This window comes from Coenobita brevimanus, chromosome 91, assembly GCF_032717465.1.
Source record: "Coenobita brevimanus isolate Jiangsu-jjx chromosome 91, ASM3271746v2, whole genome shotgun sequence".
Taxonomy (NCBI): Eukaryota; Metazoa; Arthropoda; class Malacostraca; order Decapoda; family Coenobitidae; genus Coenobita; species Coenobita brevimanus.
The window spans coordinates 4,290,540-4,314,812 of record NC_137044.1 but is presented as its reverse complement, the minus strand read 5'-3'; the positions used below and the strand labels follow the sequence as shown (position 1 = coordinate 4,314,812).

The window sequence follows — 24,273 nt, the reverse complement described above, 5'->3', positions numbered from 1 at the left end:
CAGGTAAAAGGGAGTTAGTTGTTTAAAGCCAGCTATAGAGGGAGAGCAAGTCTAGTCAGGTATTAAGGGAGGGCAGGTGTACAGGGAAAAAGCAGTGTAGAGCCATGTATAAAGGGAAAGGTGTTACAGGTGGAAGACGTGTAGAGCCAGGTATCAGGAATAAGTCGAGCATAGTCAGGAATACATAGATTTAGTTGCTTTGAGGTAAGTATAAAGGGAGAGTCGGTGTTAAAGGAATTAGGTGTGCAGTCACGCAGAGAAAGAGAACAGGTACTATAGGGGTTAGTAGTGCAGAGCCAGTTACGAAGGGAGGGCAGGTGCAGAGCCAGGTGTGTTAGTGAGCGAGGAACCTTGAAGCGGACTCTCCCAGGCTCCTCTGAAGGTGGGCTAGGCTGGATACGAAACGACTCTCATCCTCCTCCGGGGTTAGTAAGCAACCTAGATAGAAGAAAAGTGGATGAGAGAGAGAGAGAGAGAGAGAGAGAGAGAGAGAGAGAGAGAGAGAGAGAGAGAGAGAATTAATTATCCTTATTAAATGGTCTTAATTTAAAATTAATAGCGGTGTCGCAACATCTGCGAGCAAATGCATGTAATTTCCCAGAGCATGCTTCTTAAATGCAATTACGCGTATCCGCTTCCATTTTCAACGCATATGAAAAGATTACAATAACAAACAGGCTAGATAGCACGTTCGAATCAAACTCGCCTTGTACCGTAACCGGGTTAGGAGCTGAATATGTGCATTTACCGGGATGGTTGCTCTGGCATGTGGTGGCTCTGAATCAGTCTTTTTGTGGCTCCGCTTCCGTCCATTTTCATTTTTAGAGCTATAAAACCATTACAAAGGCCTAGGTCGAAAATCATTACAAAGGCCTAAGTCGAAAATATGGGAAAAGAGTTTTGAGATATCAGGCCCATGTACAAGCATAATACTAATCTTCAGGTCAGTCGACCGTGTCAAGAGGCGACTGACCGTGACGAGTGTTGGAATGAACAATACCAAGAAAAAAACTGAAAAACAACAAAAGCCATTTTTCTTCCGTGAAATGAATCACATTGTCTAACTGGATAACTTAAAAAAACTGATTATATATATATATATATATACACACACAAAGTGTGAGTGAGAGCGAGAGAGCAGGAAGGAGGAGAGGACAACTACGCCTCACCTGCCACACACGCAGTAAGGAAGGTGGCACAGCTGCCCGCAATCATGGCCCTCACAACCACCCGGGCCAGGTCACCGCGCCGGCTGGGGGCCATGGCGCCGAATCCTCCCAAGTTGATGCCTATGGAGCTGATGTTGCTGAAGCCACACAAGGCGTAAGTGGCGATGGTCTCGGCGCGTTTCTGGAGGCGGAAGAATTAGTCAGTGAATCAGGAAAGCTAAGTCAAAACATAGGCAAAATTGCATATATATATATATATATATATATATATATATATATATATATATATATATTTAAAAAAAAAAAAAAAAAAAAAAAAAAAAAAAGAGTATTTCATCAACCAGTACGTCCCCAAATTAGTTGTGCTGTGACCCGTGCCTGGATGTCAACTTCCTGGACAACAGAAACCTGGCCACATCAGTCAGGTGCTCCCAAAGATCTTCTGCTAATGTTATGATGACTGGTTATATACACTGTGAGAAAGGTGTGCAACAAACACAGAGAGGTCTGTGTGGTAGTTATATTCCCCACTGGTGGAAAAGATAATATACATTTGGCGGTATATCACCAACTTCACTGCCTCTGCCATCAGAGCTTTTGGATTCTGGATTTCAGTAACAGGGCTACCTTCTGCAACTTTGCAAGCAAATTAGGTATGCGGATGATGACGATAAGGACGAAGCATAATTATCAGCTACCATCATTCAACATCCAGCCTCTTCTCCAGCTTCCCAATGGATCACTGGTTGTGGATGTCACTCTCTGTAGCTATACTGTATCATCTTTAGAAGATGCCATGTTGAATATACATTTTTCATATGGCAATTATTCTGCTAACTGATTGTCAGGCTTCTCGAATCATCATCCTCGTTCATCTCCTATGAGGCATCACATTCTGGATGCCGTATGCTGGCAACTAGGCCAACTTTGTTACGCAACATGATATACACAACACGAAAAAGTTAAAGCCCATGAGATTTTTAAGGTTCTAGGTTCTCCCTTGCACCCACCAACACAGCGCATCACATTTTTGAATGTTGCCTCCTATTAACCACGTATTCTTCTGTGTAACCCCCCCCCCCCACACACACACACCTGAGGCCGGTCGGATACTACAATCAGCAAGTGTACTAGTTAAAAAGCCTTGTCCTCACCGACAGCTCTCCGTTTGCCATCATCTCTGACAGTGCGGAGTAAGCGACGAATTCGTTGACAATCGTCTTAAGGCCGATCAGCTGCCCCACCTTGTCACACTCGCTCCAGTCCACCCCCATCACCCACGCCAGGGGCATGAAGATCCACCCGAACAAGCTCTGCGTGACACAGAAAGAGCAGGGATGTAATTAGTTTCATGGACATTAATGCTGTACAGCAGAACACTTAAGTCCTGACCTCCACCAGCCAGGTGTATCAATTACCTCCGGCTGCGACACACACAACCACCTGGCACCCCCTTCCTGTGCTCCTAGATAACTTATTCAATTGTGTAAACATCACAGCATGGAATACTGCACCACAAAGAAACTATTATTCAGGAACAGACAAAATTAAACTAACTATAAAAAAAAGACTTCATTTTTCACTGCTACATGAAGGGGGGAAAATATATGAAGGGGAAAAATGTACTGAGGTGTGTTGCATGAGTGACTAAAAGGCTTTTGGTGACTAATGATTCAATGCTGGAGCGTATGGGCAAATAAGACAAATGGAATCTTTCAAAAAAATGTCATAGATTTAAATAATACAGTCCTGTCGCCGAATGAGTGTTTCCTTGACTGATGCATTTATGCAGAATTATAGAGAAAAAAAAAAAACTTACATTTTTCACAGTACAAGCAATGTCGACTTGGAAGCCTGCCTAACCAGTATTGGGTCTTTAATTATCTCATGTGGATTTCAGATATCTCTACTTTAATGTGAATACTCAGCCACAAGGCCACAGCTATGCAATATCAACATCCATTCTGCATTAAATACCCAAGTTCCATGAATAGCGATGGGAAACCAAAAAGTTATAAGCATCTGAAAGAGTTGGGTGGTGATGCTCAGTAGCTACAATCATTGGGAAAGCCATCAAAAATTGCCAGACACCTTAATCCTGTAAGGGGTGACCTGAACAGACAAAATGAATATTTCAAACCTCAAACCGGTATGTATACATAAATCCTTGTTTACTTTAGGAAAGGTATAAAGTACTAAGATATATTTAATAGTTCACAGCGGGGTTTAGGGGTAATCACCCGCACTCTCTCTTGGATGCAACCCAAAACTACTCCCACTTTACTCTTACCTATTTTTATTCGCATACAACACTACTCACAAAACTCTGGCCCCGGAGTGCACGTTCGGTCGTAGGCTGGCCAATGACACAATAACTCAACTTACCTCAAGCGTGCAAACTCCCTCTTCAGCACCGGCCAGTGTGCAAGTCCAATCAAAGACGTGACTGCAGAGGGCGATGAAGGCGTAGAAGGCAACCAGGTTGGCAGCGATGTTGGCAACCAGTGGGATGGCATTTGTCACCCCAACCATGGCAGCGTGCAGCCAGTTGGCCTCGTCCCTGTAATCATATTATTAAGTCACTTAGGAGGTCAGTGGGACCTCGTACCTGTAATCACATCATAATGGCAGCCAAAAGAGTAACTGTAGCCTTATAGTTCTAACAATCACTGTGGCCCCTCTCCCACATTCAAAACTGTCATCTGATTACAGAATGACTGTCAGAAGGAACAAATGTATCCGTAAACCCTGGTATGTTACTTCACTAAAAATAATCTGAAGCTTACTAGTGTTCAGTGGAGAAACGTTATGTTCTCAAGCAAAGCTCACCCTTTTTCCATTTTTAAGTCTTTAACACCAGTCTTGGATTTTTTGGTCTCTGGGTAGAAGAGCTTAGAGAAGGCGAGGGCTGCTGGGGCGTTCATGACGGAAGCTGATATAAGATGAACTGGGTCAACTCCGAAACTAATGTAGGCGGCCAGTACAGAGCCGGATACTGTGGCAAAGCCTCCAGTCATGACAGCGTGCAGCTCTGATTTGGTCATTATAGGGATGTATGGCTTGATCAACAATGGCGCTTCCGTCTGTGGCAAGGTTGGGTTAGGTTAGGTTAGTTTAGGTGGGTAGGATAAGGTAAGATAATTAAGGCAGGGTACAACAATGCAGAATAAAGCAAAGATAGATTAAGTAAGGTTAGGGTAGGGTAGAATACAATACGGTAGAAAAGATTAAAGATATGATTAAGAACGGATGGGGTAGAGTAGGTTAGGTAAGATTAGGTTCTATTATGTTAGGATTTGTTGCTCGGTTAATTTGTCCCTGAAGCCCTAGACCTCTTCTGAAAACGTACCTGCCCAAGAAAAATATTGGCTGCGGCGTTAACACTCTCACAGGCAGTGGTGCCGACGGTGATGCTAAGAAACCAGCCCAGTTTCAGCACCACCCACTGCATCGCACCGAAATAATAGAGAATTTGGATGCAGAAGCTGAAGAAGAGGATGACAGGCAGTACCTGAAGGGGTGGAAGGTGGTTATTTCGATAAAGAACCACAACACTCACACCGTGATTATACACACACACACACACACACACACACACACACACACACACACACACATATATATATATATATATATATATATATATATATATATATATATATATATATATATATATATATATATACCGTATATGTTGCTACAGACGTTACAACAACCGCCACCTGTCCGGAAGAAAAAAGCTAATGCTAGCACAGTCCATCCTGTTATATTCACTTCTAAATTACGTCCACATCTACATACAGTACCGACTTCAACTGTGTCTAGCAGTGAAGATAATTTTCAGTATTTAATGTACAGTCTCTCAAAAAAGGGCATCGGCCACTGTTGACCTGATGTTTCTGTACATGAACATAAGACGGTGGGCAACTAAAGACCTAACAAGCAAAGATGGATCACTAAGGCTCACGGCAATTATTCCATCCATCCATTATCTAAAACTGTGTTGCCCCATGAAAAGCGAAACCCGGGGCTAGGCAAGTTGGTCCTGACATTTAAGATCAAAGTGACCAGCCTCACTCGCCCCTGAGTGGCATTACTTGAGCAGTAGGCCCCCACCATCCCTTGGATATGAACCTACACAGGCTCAATCCGGTTGGAGCGCCTTAATCACCCACTAAACCACCATGTGCAATAGTCTGGTTACATGGTTACAACCCAGCGTGGTAAATGATTTCCTGGTGTACAGGAAACCATTTGACCTGTCACTCAGTGTAGTGTCACTCGCAGACAGAAGGAGAAAGAAAGAATGAAGGAAAGAACGACATAAGAGGAAGGAAGGAAAGATGGAAGAAGAGAGGAAACTGCAGCCACCCGAGAGCAGCACTACATCGAATGAACAGATGGTGAGCGCCCCCACCTACCACCTACGGCAATTATCAAATGTGTCAAATTGACAACTGGCGGCTCTTTCATACTAGAATAGCAACCCTACCGTCATAATGTAGGTGTGTACAATTACGAGTCTGAAGCCTTCGTCCACGGTATCACATTGTATCCATAAGGAAGGAGCCGATACTTTTTTGAGAGGCTGTACTTGGAGATACACTGTAATGAAGTGAAGAAAGTAAGAACCGAATTTCATTTAAATCTGTTCATTAATACCACAAATTAACACTACCAGTATTCTGGGGCCTCAGTTTAATGACCCACACTGGATAATCAATGTTATCTACCTTCCAGCACCAGCACACTATATAATGAACCCCCTTGGATAAAGTTACATCTAGCTTCCAGAGTACACTGAATATAAGTATATCAATCTGTTCTGTCCACTGTGCCACTGATGTCTCGGTTACACCACTTGAAACAGAACTGTGACCGACCAGACGACACATCAGACCACTTTCGCTGAAACACGACGGATTGAAAACCTTTTGACAATCCGATAAGATAAAGGTTAACCCCGAGGTACTGTATGGAAGATTAATTCCCCCGACAGCGGACAATGGTGTGGGATTCTGGAACATATCAACTGTCGATTCTCTGTTGTAACCATGAATCGTTTTTTGCAGGAACGTCAAGGAAAGGAGAGTGCCCGATCTTACCATGTCTCCTTTTCTTCTTACAAAAAATAAGTCTTAAGAAATTTATCTTAGGTTTGAACTGTTTTCTGCAAGAAGATCAACGAGAGGAGTGTGCAGTCTTCCCCTGTCTAGATCTTTCTGCAAGAAGATCAACGAAAGGAGTTTGCAGTCTTCCCCTCTGTAGTTCTTTCTGCAAAAATAAATTTAAGTTTCGACAGGGAGTGAAACGTAAATATGTTTGAGAATCCCACCCACGGATGGTATTATCTGGAGCTATAGAGGGATGCCATAGAATCTGTCCCTCATCAGTTTACTTTCTGGATACTGCACGTTAATATTCTCTCGTCTATTACTTACCGAATGTTAATGAAACATAAATAACAAAAAAGATAATACAGGGTTGCAATACGCAATTTAACTCGCTAAGGCAAAATTTCTAAGAAACGCTCCCGAACCCATGAGAAAATAAACCTGTGTGTTGTCCTAACTGAAACCACAGCTCGACTGGTTAACACCTTCAATAAGATGACTTTTTTTTTTTTTTTGCCATCTCCAGGTGATGTTATCTAGATGGGGAGAAATTTTTGCAAATGGAGCGGTTATATACAGCCTTGATTAATCCTTCCCCTACTAGGGCATTTCCCTTACGCTAAGTAGAGTGTTTGTTAGTAGTAAGAAAACAAAGTCGCAAGTGTATCAGAGAGGATACTGTAATTAATGAATAATTCCTGACAGCATAAAAGAAAACAGGTACTAAACGGTTCTTACTGAAAAAGCAAATATGCCCATCTCTGAGGATAGTTCCCCGAAGACAAAATTCGAACCCTCGCTGGTGAAGTTGAGGAAGGTGGTGACTTTCCCAGCAGCGCAGTTGAACACCTCTTGACCGAAAGGCCAACGTAAGATGAGCAAACCGAGGGTGAACTGCAGTGACAGACCCCAGGCAATGTGACGCCACCTTATCTGTTGACATATAAAGAGTTTTGAAGGTGAAAGACTTTGGTACTGTATCTTCAGGTTACTATTAAGGTGAACCAGAGATTAAGTCGGCATTTCGCACTGTACAAGTGTAAACTTCATTACATAATTACAATAAGAAACAAGTCTGTAGCTGGCCTTCTGCATGCAAAAAACATAACAATGTCTAGTTCCACATTATTTATATGCCCTTCAAAATGTAGGTGCCTCAACCTAGGCTACCGCAGTTAGCACTTAAGGGAATGTGACCAGCTTAAAACCCCGGTGTCATTACCTGATCGAAAAACCTTCAGTCACCTGTTGCAGATCTGAAAATACGTATGCAAACAATGGGTGACCAACACCAAAACTCGTGCTCTACTGAACAACATTAGACTACCTGACGTCTTACACGTATATGTAAATCTTCTTTGCCGATTAGCTATGTACAGTACACTGAAAACATAAAGTCGCCATCTGGTAAAGACAAATCAGAATATCAGACACACGAAGAACCATTCAGTTCATCGTTCCTCCTAGCTGACAAGAATGAAATTGCCGCCCAACCTTTCATACTCATTCGATTGTGTCAGGTCAATGCTGGATGGAGACTGTCTCTAACTGTTCTCTAGCTAGGTTATTAGCCAGTTACAGTACATCTCAGTCCTACTCAGAAATGTCATCCCTTCATCTCATACCCTACTCATCTCTTCCTCTCACGTCTCTCTGAGTTACCACTCCGTTTCCCAGCCCGTTCAATGATTTCCGTTCTTACAATAAAACATTTAACGCTACTGCACAGAGAGAGAGAGAGAGAGAGAGAGAGAGAGAGAGAGAGAGAGAATGCATTTGGTACGAAGGAAAATATTGTGTATCTGTTAAACCCATAACACATGAGAACTAAACTAAACACAGAGGCAAATCAGACTCTAATAGTATCAGCACCAGTGTATGGTTAGAGGCAAAAAGCTGATTCGACATGCATAACTACTGGAGAAGTAGAGTTCGCAAGACAATTAATGGATCTTTTCAAAACAGATTACAGTAAAAGAAGACACTAAGAACTGACACATGAAGAATTGAGTTATACATCGTTCAGTGTTAAGAGGGTGGGTCATATGCATGAGTTTGGAGTGTTGAAAGACTGAAGAGTTAAGAGATGAGGTACTAAAGACAAATTCTGTTGAGACGAATGATTGCTGAATTTGATTTCTGAGGGAATGAAGACAGCAGTTTTTTTTTTTTTCCTCTCTCAATCAGAAATACCATAAGAGGCAATTCGGAACCCAGGTGTGCCATATCCTTAACCCATGAATGTTGTAGTGACTGTTTTGCTGGACGCTGAGGGAGGCGATCACAAAATGGAGGGAGAGTCGTCATGTACAGTTCAAGTCAAGGATGAAAAAGAGGAAGAGATTTATTAATGGGATAGAAAACTGAGGAGCACCATCTGACTGCTTAAAAACAACACTGGTAATTTATAACAGCAGATATATTGCCCCAAGAAAGGAAACTTGAAATGAAGGCACACAGGATAACAATCGAATGAGGAAAGTTCGGGAATGAAATTTACATGAACGATTCAAGGGCCCTTGTGACATTTAACTTAACAAAAAGGACTCAATCAAAACTGCAAAACGAGGAGCCCAAGGAATATGAACGGCACGTATAATCATGATGTAGTTTGTACTTTCATTTGTTTCCTTATACTGTACTGCGCAAGGAGCTTAAAAATTCCCACTGGGTGAGCCTGGAGACCAACCTTCCTGGGAGCGGCAGAGAACGTGAAGCCGAAGAGCAGAAGGGAAACGATACCCAAGAGGGACTGGAGACGTCTTAAGTCATCACGGGCGTCCACTCCCAGGAACACCAGCGCGCCCGCCACCAGCACCGCGAATATCGTCCATGGCACCCACCTGACGTTCAAACACCGATATGCTTAGTCACACCCACACCACACCCGCCTACACCCAATCACACCTAAACTCACATCTGCATCCATACTGTCACGACCAAATTTTCAGTCTCATTTTCTACCATTTCCATCACGGGCATAGGTAAAGACCATATTCGTGTGGGCTTAAGAGCACATCATCTTTAGGGATCTATATTGTACCGGCAGAGACGTTGTTATAATTCATATCAACTAAGAAGATGTGCATGTTATCAAATCACCATTATTATTTAACCTAACCTAAACTAGAAAGATGTAGCTATGTTATCATTAACCAAAAGATATGTGGTAGTACTCAATCAATGACCTAACAGTAAGTGGTAATATTTCATCCATAACAATATGTGGCAGTATTTCATCCCTAACCTAACCATATGTGATAGTAATTCATCACAAACCTAAAAATGTGGCAGTATTCATTACTGACCTAACAATCTGTGGTAGTATTTCATCACAAACCTCACACTACGTGGCATACCCCGTTCACTTTATTTCTGATTATAGTCTTTTTATCTTGAATGGTGAGCTATAACAAGAGATTATCACTGTAATAGTGTCCGTCACGAAAAAGTGCTATGAAAAGGATGTTGAGCCGTAGTGTCGTCTAATTCTGCCTCTGTGTTACAATAAACGAGCTGCAAAAGGATAGAAATCTGGGCCAAGTTTAAGTGAACGGACTACATTAATACATGCCTGCCCTAACCATGTGTTGGTAACTCATCCCTAACCTAACAATATGTGGTAGTAATTCATCCCTAAGAGTAACATACCTCCTTACAAAGAGTCTGTCGAGGAAGGCACTGGCTGGCTTTATGACTGCCTTGGAGATTGCTGCACCGTAGAATTTTTTTATAACCTGAAAACGCAGAGGTGCATTAACAGAACGAAACTATAAAAAAAAAAATGGACAAATTTAGAATACTGTATATTAGAAAAGGCAACTAAAAAAGTGAAAGATAAAGTGGATGAATACAACAGACAGGGCAGCTCGGGCTGGAGGCTGGGGTGGTGCTGAGATAAGAAACTTTTGTAATTACCGGGAAACAGTAGTACACTGAGAGATCAAGAAGGTGGAGGGATAAAGTTCAGGAGGATGACATAAGGCGAGACTGTATACCTGCAAGAAGGGTGTGGTGTTGCATGCAAGACATTTATAACCTGAAAACAAGGTGGAGCATCAAGAGAACACCAAGAAAAGTGGTGGACATTGAATATTTTACATTTAGGTGTAAAGAAAAGGTGGTTGCAATAAGAGGTACAGTACTATCAGGAATGATGTGGGGGTGGGTAGGGGGCAAGATGAAGTATGAAGGACGGCGTACGGGTGGAGTGTGTATGGAAGAGGAGGTACATCGAGAACGAAGCGGGTAGGCATAAAACAAAGACACGGAACTGAGATGGAAAGTGTGAAGAAGAGCGGAGTGCAAAAGGGAGGGATCATTACCGAGTACGAAAAAGGCTACCTGGATGCCCTTGTATCTATTCCAATCCCTTACAACATGCGACAGATATTTTCTGGGCCCAGTTTTCATTGACGCGGGTGTCGCATCCAATTCACATAAAGTGTTCTAGAGGGAAATGTTTTTAAGTAATTCACGTCATTCTAACGCGTCACAGTGGGGAGTATTATCACAAAATGAAATCATTGGTGAGCCTCTAACCCTTTCTAGAGTCAAAGATGAGAGGTGCAATGAAAACACTGACTTTAGAGCTTAGTGTTGCGTGATCCCATTAACGCCATTATTTACAGATAAAAGAAAATGAGAAAAAAAAAAAGGAAAAAGAAAACTAGAGGAATTACACCAACCGCGAGCCGATACATATCTAGCGCGGCTCGGAATATGACCTTGGCCTTGACCTACTTTCACCAATAGCAAACTCGTAAGAGATTTTCATCCCTATTATACACCTGTAAAATTTTGTGATGATATCTTGAGCGGTTGCGAAGTTATCGTGGCAACAGACACACAGACCTTGACCTACTTTCATCAATTTCAAAGTCGTAAAGATAGTCAACCCTACTACGCAACTGTAAAATTTGTGATGATATCTTGAGCGGTTCCGAAGTTATCGTGCTAACATACACAAAGACAGATAGACAATACTCTTGGGAGATTTTCATCCATAGCTACTATACACCTGTTAAATTTTGTGATGTTATCTTCAGTGGCTGCGAAGAGATCGTGCTAACACAGACAGACACATACACAGACAAATTGAAAACAATACCAGCTTCGCTATCGCGGCTGGTAGAGATATCGGAACAGGTGGCCACTGATGATAATCATGATGATGATGTCAGACATAAAAGTATGAGGTACAAGGGGGGGGAGCTAGTAAGGGGACAATAATGCCACAAAAAGTACAACTCTGACAGCAGCCAAGAATATCTGGAGTCTCACTTGGTAGTAAGCAATCCCCAGGAGCAGGAAGCCGGTGATGATGATGAGCAGGCCATCGGAGTCACACCAGTACAGACCATACTGTAAAGAAGAGGGTTTGGGATTAATCAACTGTACAGCGGTCATTACGGACAACAATCAACGGTCTATACTGATGCTCGGTCCTCTATTTTATTTATTTTTATTTATTTATTTATTTATTTTGACAAACATGTTTTTCGTGCTCTTACCTTCATCAAGATACCTTTATAAATAAATAAATAAATAAATTATATATATATATATATATATATATATATATATATATATATATATATATATATATATATATATATATTTACTAATCAAACCAAACCAAAAGTGATTCGAGAGTAATGTGTAACTACCGACAGCACTACTTCGCTCTGAGAAACAACAATGGCTTCCTACAACCACGATCATGACACCTCGTCCCCTACATACTATATCTTATGCTGGGGATGAAAGTAAAGCATTCTAAAACAAAATTACCTTTCCGCACACTATATAAGGCCTCCCGATGAAGGTAAGAACAATTAACAGAGCTCGTACAACAACACAATCATCTAACATGAGGACATATTAATACTGTGCCAAACAACCTTTTCCCTGGTCTCAACTTTTCCCTTTAATGCTGAACGACATGGAACAGCCATATTTACATTCATGTCTCCAACTGCACCACTGGACGGACAACAACAAAGTGGAAACAAGCCGAATCCACCAGTCTGACCGGCCTTTTTTTTTTTTTTTTTTTTTTTTTTTTTAAAGTTGGATGTGCCCACGCGACATCGCACAAGCACAAGCAGGAGATTTCAGAAAGTGGGAATGGACTGTCACTGATTTTAGAACGCAATATTAAACTCCAGGAACCATAAAGAACGAGAGAGTGATCAATGAATTTTGAACGCTATTGATGAGACTTTAGGAGCCCAACATTCTTTTTAGAAAGTTATGTAACGGGCTCAAAGTTCTTAAGATAGTGGAAAGATATTGCTGTCTGCAGCTGTACGTAATAAAATGACTTTTTTTTCAAGCTTGCTGTCCCCACACGAGACGATTAACTCCCATTATGTACGGAGAATCGGGTACCAAATATAATTTGTAATTTTATAGAATGATAATACAATGAAAAGAAAACTAGAACATCCACATACAAACCTTCCATACGAATGTAAAGGAGCAAAAATAGTAGCCAAGCTGAGAAAAATGAGGATTATTTTGGGTGCAAAGAAAGGTGTTAGTCTCTAATAATCCCTTCACTACAAATACGCTTGTATGTTATGCCTACGGCCGTTGGACGATTTTATTCAGCTTTGTAGGGAGACACTCCTCCACTTAAGTGAACGGGCTACAAAGCCTCCACGAACTCCTCTCGTATGATGACGACTGCTTTTTAATTTTTTGACACGACTTCATTCAGCTCAGAAGAGACTCTCACGCAATAATGGTGCAAAGGTCAAACAAATAAGCGGGGGCATCTTGGCTACTTTTATTGGCTCATAACGATAGGAAAGTATGAAAAAATGGCACATTAAATATATAATGGTGGCATCTATGGACCTCTAGGCACCGCCGGATTAAGGGGGGGGCCCAAGGGGCCCGGGCCCTGGGCCACCCACCAAGAGGGGGCCTCCCACCAGAGCAGCAGAAAGTTGAGATAGCTCTACGGATATACCTTATTTTGATGGTATCAAACTGCAGTGGCGAGCGCTCCTTCTCAAAACTCAAATTAATTGAGAACCGATTACGGACATCCATGAAGCAGAAACGACTTGTAAATCTGGCTATCATGAGCAACGAGTCAGATATACTGCGTGAATTGGACTTTAATGACATCATCAGCGACTTTGCCGCACGAAAATCGAGAAAAGTTTCTGGACTGTAATGGTTATAATTCCATCCATTCTCTGATTTGAACTTTATTTACTTGTTAGTTATACTATACTTTTTCATGAAAAATTAAATAATTTTAACTGAATTTCTCTGTGTAAATAAATTTGGTAAGAACAACTTGTGTTCATTTCATTTCGTGTTTATGCATTACATATTACAGCATTGGATGAATAGTCCCCGTTGAGTATTTCCTAACTAAAAGTGTCCTATTTATATATTAGGATTTAGGTTACCAGTCTGTGGTGTATGCCACTGGGGGAGTTGGAAAGGGGGCCTCCCTTCCAAGCGGGCCCCGGGCCTCCCACATGCTTAATCCAGCCGTGCCTCTAGGTCAGACACAAGAATATATATATATATATATATATATATATATATATATATATATATATATATATATATATATATATGCACCCACGCTCTTCTTACTGAAACAGGCGAAAGAAGGCATTATCGAATGCATGTGATATATGTATCATTAGAGAAGTTATATCAGAGAAGTTATATCAGTAAAGGAGTGGGAAGATGCAGAATTAACAGACTCGATGTAATCTGTCTAAGGCAACGATACATGGCTGCAGTAAGGCAGGCGAAAGTACCTGTTCCGTAAATGGCCTTATGGAATAGCGAGAAATCTCCTGAGCTTATGAATGAACAGGCGGGAGGAAATGGGTCAGGTCACGACAGTCTAGGCCAAGCGTACGAGTGATAATTTTAGTCCCCGAATGTCACGTAACACTGTAATTAAATACACGGCCACTATGAGCCACTTTAGTACGAGGCCTTTGTTTTAACGAAAATCATCTAAGGGTAGCAATATATTACTGCTTCCAAACTGGAAGGAAATTGATTTTATAACTGGCTCAGAAAGATCTGGCTTTTACGATGGAAGGTACTTGTTTTTGCAGTGGGATAAATGTGTATGGACTGGGTGAAAGCTGTGTTTTGAATGGGCTATAAGAATTTGCACCAACAAAAATTATTATAACTACTTTCAATCCCTTTTAGTACGGTGACATCTTTAAGTTCCTGCGACCTTGAAACGACTGTAATATTGGGTGTGATTTTTCGAACTGGGACTAGATATATAGTGATGTGCAATAAATTTTTCACTACCCAGCTGCCCCCCTCAGCTGAACAAATCTGCCTTGTAGTTGCCGAAATAGAATACAAATGCAGTTCTCTAGTTGACGGTGTTAAGAAAGGGTGAAATTTATTTGATTTTCAAAAAATTAAATCTGTATTTGTTAAATGGACGGGTACAGATTACGAAGCAGAGGAAATGAAGCCAATCGCGGTTAGAACAAAACAGATCTGAAACTGAATTAAACACTGCTCTTGAAATGGAACTGAATGCTGAGTAATAATAATAATAATAATAATGATAATAATAATAATCATGGTGGTGGTGGTGGTAAGAGTAATTATAATAATAATAATAGTAATAATAATAATAAAAATAATAATATAATATAAAATAATAATAATAATAATAACTAAAAGGGAAAAAAATTCAAAGTACTAAATAGACAAAAAAGGGAAATGGAGACGATCACGAAAAAAAACAAAAGAAAATGGAGACAAAGACGAGAAGAAAATGAAAACGGGAGGCGAAGAGGAAACAAAAAGAAATGGAGACGAAGACGAAACGAAAAAAGGAAATGGAGACGAAAGCAAAACGGGAAAAGAAAGTAGAGGAAGGAGACTACAGCAGAAAAAAAAAAAATGAAGACGAAACAGTGAAGAGGAAATGGAGACGACGATGAAACAGAGAAAATGGGAGACGAAGGCAAAACAGAAAAAGGGGAGAGAAAGGATGACGAAAACAGAAAAAGAAAATGGGGATGATGACGAAGGTGGCAAACTGGAGGGCTAACTATACATACCTCAGTGTCGGTGGTAATGACGAGCACAGCGATGAAGTAGCCGAGGTAAATGGCCGCCAGGACTAGCGCGATAGCCTTCCCACGGTACTGTGATAGTCCCTCCGCCTGAAATACACTGGCTTAGTTAGTTTGTGTGATCTTAATGATTATTCAGTGCAATCTGCGCGCGCGTGCGCGTGCGTGTGTGTGTGTGTAATTCACCGGGTCGGTCAGGATCACTTGATGGTCGTGATCGTCAGCTTTTTACCCTCCCGGAAGGGGGCTGAGAGCTCATATAGTCCGATCTAAGGGCAAGGCTGTGACCTTCACACACGCACACACCCGTCCCCTTGCTCAAGGGGGACAGTAACCACCCACCTCGTCAGTGAAACTTTTCGCAACCTGAGCGAGGCGCGAACTCCCGTCCACCAGTTGGCAAGCGAGATCGTTACCACTGCACCAGCGAGCGGTGTGTGTGTGTGTGTGTGTGTTCATCCACAATGTTCTCCACATAGAATAGCAAATATTTTCATAGCTAGATACCACGCTTATAAACACACTCCACTCTAATTTACTACCTGTCAGGTCGAAGGAAGCCAGATCAACTACATATGGGTAAAAAAAAGCCAGATTAACACTAACTCTATAAACACAGATATCTGTTAATTACTAATTCTTCAGATGACAAATTTATTTCTGCTTGCTATTTTTTTCTGCTTTTCTTCCATTTAGGAGTCTCATTTTCGTCAGGAGTAAATAAATTCAACCATTCATCATTTAATCCAATGCTGCCCCATGGGCAGCGTAGGAGCCCGGGGCTAGGCAAGTTGGTCCTGACAGTTAAGTGAGAATGGGTGAGATTAGGTCAATTCAGATATGGCTAGGCTGTTTTAAGTTCGATTAGAGAAGGTGCTTAGTTAGGCTAGAGTACTTTACGTAAGGTATGTGCAGGTTATGTGAGATTATCTGGATCGGGTTCTATTGAGCTAGATCAAGTGAGTTAAGGTCTGCTTTCCTCGGTTTAGTTATGGTTATGTTAGATTAGGAGAGATTAGGTTGAAATGGGTTAGTTTAGGTTAGGCTGGGATCAATTACCTCGACACAGGCGTCGCTGTGTGTCTTAATCTATTTGTTTTTCTGTCCATCCATCAATCTCTCTCTCTCTCTCTCTCTGTCTATCTATCTATTTCTCTCTCTCTCTCTTAACTCTACACTTTAAAAGTTTCCACCAGTCTCAGAAAATCACCAACATATTCATTCACTTTCTCACGTATTCACTGTGCACCCACAACACACACACACACACACACACACACACACACACGCTAGTACATATATCGGTCCAAAAGTTTTGTGTGACATCAGGAGACTTTCACTGACCTACTCAAAGCACAGCGAGAGAAGGGCGATGTGAGGTTAGGTTTAGGTCACTTTGGGTAGGGTTTAGTTGGATTAGGTCATCTTAAGTTGGGTTGGATTCAGCTCGATTAGGTATACAAGAATGAGGTTAGATTGGGTTAGAATACGTCGGTTTAGTTACGTTTAGGTTGGGTTATATTTGGTTGCGTTAGGCTTGGTTAGGTTTAGCTGGATTTGGTCTTTATAGGCTTGGATGGCTTGGGTTAGGTTAGGTATGGTTAGATTAAGTGAGAATGGATGAGACTAGGTCAATTCAGATATGGCTAGGCACCATTAGGTTCGATTAGGATAGGTGCTTAGTTAGTCTGGAGTACTTTACGTAAGGTATGTGCAGGTTACGTGAGATTATTTGGATTGGGATCTATTAAGCTAGATCAATGAGTTTAGGTCTTCTTTCATCGGTTTAGATATGGTTATGTTAGATTAGGAGAGGTTAGGTTGAAATTGGTCAGTTTAGGATAGGCTAGGATCAATTACCTCAAGACAGGCGTTGCTATGTGTGTTTATCTATTTGTTTGTCAATCTGACCATCCATCAATCTCTCTCTCTCCCTCTCTCCCTCCCTCTCTCCCTGTCTCTTTCTCTCTCTCTTAACTCTTCACTCTAATCGTTTCCACCAGTCTCAGAAAATCGCCAACATGTTCATTCACTTTCTCACTTATTCATTGTGCACCCACAACACACACACACACACACACACACACACACACACACACACACACACACACACACACACACACACACACACTAGTACATTTATCGGTCCAAAAGTTGTGTGTGACATCAGTAGACTTTCACTGACCTACCCAAAGCACAGCGAAAGATGGGCTTATGTGAGGTTAGGTTTAGGTTACTTTGGGTAGGGTTTAGTTGGATTAGGTCATCTTAAGTTGGATTGGATTCACCTCGATTAAGTATACAAGAATGAGGTTAGATTGGGTTAGAATACGTCGGTTTAGTTACGTTTAGGTTGGGTTATATTTCGTTGAGTTTGGCTGGGTTAGTTTTAGTTGGATTTGGTCATTTTAAGCTTGGCTGGGTTGGGTTAGGTTAGGTATGGTTAGATTAAGTGAGAATGGGTGAGATTAGGTCAATTCAGATATGGCTGGGCTGTTTTAAGTTCGATCAGATAAGGTGCTTAGTTAGGCAGGAGTACTTTACGTAAGGTATGTGCAGGTTATGTGAGATTATCTGGATCGGGTTCTATTGAGCTAGATCAAGTGAGTTAAGGTCTGCTTTCAACAGTTTAGGTATAGTTATGTTAGATTAGGAAAGGTTAGGTTGAAATGGGTTAGTTTAGGTTAGGCTAGGATCAATTCCCTCGACACAGGCGTCGCTATGTGTCTTTATCTATTTGTTTTTCTATCTGTCCATCCATCAATCTCTCTCTCTCTCTCTCTCTCTGTCTATCTATCTATTTGTCTCTCTCTCTCTCTCTCTCTTAACTCTGCACTTTAAACGTTTCCACCAGTCTCAGAAAATCGCCAGCATATTCATTCACTATCTCACTTATTCACTGTGCACCCACAACACACACACACACACACACACACACACACACACACACACACACACACACAAACACACACACACACACACACATGCTAGTACATATATCGGTCCAAAAGTTTTGTGTGACATCAGGAGACATTCACTGACCTACTCAAAGCACAGCGAGAGAAGGGCGATGTGAGGTTAGGTTTAGGTCACTTTGGGTAGGGTTTAGTTGGATTAGATAATCTTAAGTTGGGTTGGATTCAGCTCGATTAGGTATACAAGAATGAGGTTAGATTGGGTTAGAATACGTCGGTTTAGTCATGTTTAGGTTGGGTTATATTTGGTTGTCTTAGGCTTGGTTAGGTTTAGCTGGATTTGGTCTTTATAGGCTTGGATGGGTTGGGTTAGGTTAGGTATGGTTAGATTAAGTGAGAATGGATGAGACTAGGTCAATTCAGATATGGCTAGGCACCATTAGGTTCGATTAGGATAGGTGCTTAGTTAGTCTGGAGTACTTTACGTAAGGTATGTGCAGGTTAAGTGAGATTATTTGGATTGGGGTCTATTAAGCTAGATCAATGAGTTTAGGTCTTCTTTCATCGGTTTAGATATGGTTATGTTAGATTAGGAGAGGTTAGGTTGAAATTGGTCAGTTTAGGATAGGCTAGGATCAATTACCTCAAGACAGGCGTTGCTATGTGTGTTTATTTGTTTGTCAATCTGACCATCCATCAATCTCTCTCTCCCTCTCTCCCTGTCTCTTTCTCTCTCTTAACTCTTCACTCTAATCGTTTCCACCAGTCTCAGAAAATCGCCAACATGTTCATTCACTTTCTCACTTATTCACTGTGCACCCACAATACACACACACACACACTAGTACATTTATCGGTCTAAAAGTTGTGTGTGACATCAGCAGACTTTCACTGACCTACCGAAAGCACAGCGAAAGATGGGCTTATGTGAGGTTAGGTTTAGGTCACTTTGGGTAGGGTTTAGTTGGATTAGGTCATAAGATAAAGTGACCAGCCTCACTCATCCATGAGTGGCATTACGTGAGCAACAAACCCCAACCACTCCTTGGATATAAGCCTGCACCGGCTCAATCCGATTGGAGCGCCTTAATTGCCTACTAAACCACTAGGCGCCATTATTTGGTTATATGGTTACCACCCAGCGTAGTAAATGGTTTCCTGGTGTAGGAAACCGTTTGGCTTATCACTCAGTGTAGACAGAAGGAAGAGGAAAGAATGAGGGAAAAAAAAAAAAAAGACGAAGGATGGAAAGAAGGAAGGAAGAGAGGAACAGGCAGGCACTCGAGAGAAGCACTACATCGAGTGAGTGGATGGAGGGCGCCCCCATCGACCACTTACATAAAAGCTAAATGAGAGAGAGAGAGAGAGAGAGAGAGAGAGAGAGAGAGAGATTGAAGCCTACGTTACCTTTTGTTGGAGACGCTGATACCCAGGCAGGAGAGAGAAGATATTTTGCTGCTCCTCGTCGTCGTCGTCATCATCACCGGATTCTTTAGCCAGCACCAAATTTTCCATCACTCCGTCTGTCTGAACAATAAAAAATACATTGGCTTCATCTCTTCAGCTCAGAGACGTCACTTGTATGATCGGAGGGGGTGGGGGCAATGTGTGGGATGTGGGGGGGGGCGGTGTGTGGGATGTGGGGTGGGTGGGATGTAGGGTGGGTGGGGGCTGTGTGTGGGATGTAGGGTGGGTGGGGGCTGTGTGTGGTATATAGGGTGGGTGGGGGAAGTGTGTGGTATGTAGGGTGGGTGGGGACAGTGTGTGGCATGTAGGGTGGGTGGGGGCTGTGTGTGGGATGTGGGATGGGTGGGGGCAGTGTGTGGCATGTAGGGTGGGTGGGGGCGGTGTGTTGGATGTGGGGTGGGTGGAGGCAGTGTGTGGTATGTAGGGTGGGTGAGGACAATGTGTGGCATGTAGGTGGGTGGGGGCAGTGTGCGGTTTGTGGGATGGGTGGAGGAGGTGCTGTGTGTGGCATGGTGAAAGAGGGGAGTGGTGTGTGTGGCACTGTGACGGAGGGGAGAGGTGTGTTTGTGTGGCACTGCAACAGAGGAGAGCGGTGTGTGTGTGGTATGGTGACGGAAGGGAGTGGTGTGTGTGTGTGGGGGGGGGGGGACATGGTGATGGGGGGAGCGGTGTGTATGGCATGGTGATGGAGGGGGTGGTGGTGTGTGTGGCGTGGTGACGGAGGGGAATGGTGTGTTTGGGGGGGGGGGGTGACGGAGGAAGTGGTGTGTGTGGCATAGTGACGGAGAGGAGTGGTGTATGTGGCATGAGGGTAGATGGGGGCAAAGTATGTGGCATAGGCGGTGGAAGGGGCAGTTTATGTGCTATGTGGATATTATGACCTAATCTATACAAGAAAATCTATATCACGGTGCTGCAGTAGGCTGCACTCCTGAGCCGATTTAGCAAAAGAAAGTAATTTAGAGAGGCGATATGAGCATGTCTGTCTATCTGTCCATCCGTCTCCACCTGCATCTCCATCTGAATCTATCTATCTATCTATCTACCTTTTTCATCTATGTGTGTCTGATCAGATGATCGGGTCAGGTGCGGGTATGGGGACGGGTCCAATATGATGTGGCAGGGATAAACCAACTCTGCTGCGGACTTCGCTGATTACACTGCGCAGTTGACTCTCGTGCGATGTGGTGAGGTGAGGATCTGTCCCCTCTCCCCTTGGGGCTAAGATATGAGTAAATGTGTGTTTGTGTGGATGAGTAAATTGGGTGTGTGTCGTTCTGTCTCGGCTAACCCCTTTTTGGGAGGAAGCAGGCTAGGTATATAGACAGAGATTGGTAGATGAGTGTACCTGTCTTCATCTCTATGTATTTATCGGTATGCTTACATGTCTTGTTTTTAAATCAATCGGTGCGCTTATCTACATATATCTAATCCGTATATATAAATGTTTACACCTATCTCAATAATCAAATCCTATTTATCGATCTTTCAGTGGTACATCCTTTTCTCAGTATCTTTACCAATCAATATATAATTATTTATTACTCTACCTGTCTGCCTATCATTATTTCTCATTCTGTTTATCTGCCTGTATTTCATATTCTGTCTACACCTCTCTCTGTATATCTGTACTAATCAGTCTGTATATATCTGTCTCAATGTACACTGATCAGGGGCGTATTCATGACTGAAGAAGGGGAAGGGAGGTCCTCGTGTTCAACATTCTTGACTCACAATGGTTAGTGGGACGGGAAGTGGGTGAAATATAAAAAAGAATTATACTTTGCTTCTCTCTCTCTCTCTCTCTCAATAACTACTGTATATACCGTCAATACTTACGTCCACTGAGGAGATGGGATCGAGGGTTTCAAGGCAACCAAACCCCCCCCCATACCTCTCTCTCTCTCTCTCTCTTTATATATATATATATATATATATATTATATGTACGTATGTATGAATATATGTAGATATATACCTATCCATCTATCTATCTGTTTGTGCAAAAAAATGGAGGTTATATTAAAGAAGTGCGTTAGTGATCAAGAAACATTAGAGTGGCAAGAAAGCATTAGTGCCATAAAAAAGCATGTGGCAAAAAAAAAATAAAAAATAAAAAATAAAGCCTCATGATTGACGACCCGACTCCATTTACTCTAACTTGGCCTAAAATTGCCTTCTCTCTATCCTGAATAAATGAGTTGTAAAAGACTGACGCTAGAATATGATGCAAGTCATGAAGAAATGCTATGAAAAACACGATAAGCCACAACAGTTTTTTTTCTACAAATGAGCTACGTGAAATATGCTACAAAAGGATAAAAATCTGGGCCAAGTTAAGGTGAAAGGAGCTTAGTTAGCTTGTACGTGTGGGTGCCCATGAGGGTAACTGAGTGGATGGTCTCCTCCATAATTATAGCTTACTACAGCCACAAAATTTTATTTAATTCAGGGAAAGTGTTGAAGCTATTATTTTGGTCGGGTTGTCTTTACCTTATAGAACTGGGCCTCTCCTTCAATTTAATACATGAGGCTGGAATTAATTTTCTTGGCTACTAATAAAATCGACTCTAAAATCCGATCATACAGGGCAGCCAACTGGTCTAAAAGGCTAGGAATCTTCACGTTACAAAAAGAAAAACAAAACGCTGTGTTTACCAACTGTACAGTATGTCTGAGTAGGTGGGTGGACTGTGAGGTGTGGTCGTCGTCATAATTGTATTCTTACTGAGGTGGGTGGACTGTGAGGTGTGGTCGTCGTCATAATTGTATTCTTACTATCTCTATATGACTGTATTTGTCTTCGGGATAGGCTTCTCGTGCTTCATGGGTTACTAGTCACCTGTGTACGTGCGGGCGAGTGGACTGGGATTGTGCGGTGATCATCAGTGTGGTGTATGAAGGCGGGGTTGTCCGTTAGGATAGATGGATGAGTGGTCTCCCCGTTCATCTGTTTCGCTTCTCCTTCCTTGCCCGCCATTCTGGCTCTGTGTTGTTCACCTCCTTAGTATACTTCATCCGCCTGTCACAATGAATGAAAATTTTGAATTACTAATCCATTCAATATAATGTAGTGAAAAACAAGGAGGAAGTGAAATAACTAAGATAAATGATGAGTGATCAGCGGGACCTGACTGTGGATATCTCCGCTTGCATTGCTGTAGACTAATGCGCAAGTCAGCTAAGAACGCAGACATATTTGACTAAAACCTGTGACTGACAAGAGAACACGAAGCAAAGAGTTTCGTCCAAGGTTCAGACTTCGGTACAGTACAGTAGCATTTTCACTTTATCTGAATGTGAGTGGTTGTGGTTACTTTCTCCTGCTTTCTGGCACCACCACGCTGAAGCAGGTAATCGCGAGTCATCATCACCATCATCATCATCATCATCATTTTCCCAGTTACGGATGGGCTTAGGTAGAGTCTAAAAACTAAGAGAAGAGAAAAACACGATAGAGGGAAGACTAATTAACCCCATTCAAGCCCCCGGACTCCACTTCACAAGCAGCACCGTGTGTGTGTGTGTGTGTGTGTGTGTGTGTAATTCACCGGGTCGGTCAGGATCATTTGATGGTCGTGATGGTCAGCTTTTACCCTCCCGGAAGGGAGCTGAGAGCTCATATAGTCCGATCTAAGGGCAAGGCTGTGACCTTCACACACGCACACACCTGTCCCCTTGCTCAAGGGGGACAGTAACCACCCACTTCGTCAGTGAAACTTTTCGCAACCTGAGCGAGGCGCGAACTCCCGTCCACCAGTTGGCAAGCGGGAACGTTACCACTGCACCTGCGAGCGGTGTGTGTGTGTGTGTGTGTGTGTGTGTGTGTGTGTGTTTAAAGATGCGCTTAATATCATAGAGTAAATCCAACGACTATCGTAGGGAAAAAAAAAGGAAAAGAATATGCGGGTAGCTATTAAAAATATATATTAGAGGGGCAGGAACAACGCAATGAACATGGGAATAACGCAATGAACATCAACATGGTATAAAAGCAAAATGAAACACTCAGAAGTGCTTGAGAGCCACCTGAGTCATAGAGAAAAGACCCCCGAATATGTAAACCCTAAACACATTCCCGTACAAAAAGGATTATGTAAGCAAGACTAATCCTTGAATACTAGACCTCTCCCCCTCCCGCTAACGTTGATGCATCAGCGGGAGATGGTAAAAGTCAACGAATTTCACATACCATATTTCCCAGCAGTGAGACAAAGCAGTGATTTATCAGTTTCAGAGTAAAGATGATCCCCTTCACTTTATTTTATTCGTGATATTCCCAAACCATACTATTCAGCTGTGCAGGCTCTTTTCGAACTAAAAAGTTTGATTAGTAACCTTCTTTACCACATCACTACACAAGATCTCAGAAGCTCAATAAAATCGCCCGGACGTAGCTAGAATATGTCAATAAAATACCTAATCGGGGTAAGAAAAAACTCTGTTACCGATGAGCAGGACCTGCATGTGGAAATACAAAAACAACCTAAAACCATTGCACTACACATCTTGGT

At 42.2% G+C, this 24,273-nt stretch overlaps 1 protein-coding gene across 1 annotated transcript; it reads right to left on the bottom strand.

Moving 5' to 3' along the window:
• Window positions 1-1,158: 1,158 nt before the first annotated feature.
• Window positions 1,159-22,739, bottom strand: LOC145411854 (putative transporter YutK). The gene is made up of 12 exons (XM_080281812.1): window positions 22,602-22,739; window positions 19,701-19,820; window positions 15,364-15,468; window positions 11,567-11,647; window positions 9,935-10,020; window positions 8,973-9,126; window positions 7,022-7,216; window positions 4,519-4,680; window positions 3,999-4,252; window positions 3,555-3,729; window positions 2,324-2,482; window positions 1,159-1,350 (listed from the first exon to the last, which is right to left on the bottom strand). Exons 1-12 carry the CDS (start codon window positions 22,737-22,739, stop codon window positions 1,159-1,161), a joined length of 1,821 nt encoding a protein of 606 aa, XP_080137938.1.
• Between the last annotated feature and the right edge of the window lie 1,534 nt (window positions 22,740-24,273).

Coding starts and splice junctions, on each gene's coding strand:
- LOC145411854 (XM_080281812.1), bottom strand. CDS start 22,739: ATGGCGGGCAAGGAAGGAGAAGCGAAACAGATGAACGGGGAGACCACT. Junction 10,021..11,566: donor TGGGGATTGCTTACTACCAA/GTGAGACTCCAG, acceptor CTGCGTTTTCAG/GTTATAAAAAAATTCTACGG. Junction 4,681..7,021: donor TGGGCATATTTGCTTTTTCA/GTAAGAACCGTT, acceptor CCACCCCTTCAG/GTACTGCCTGTCATCCTCTT.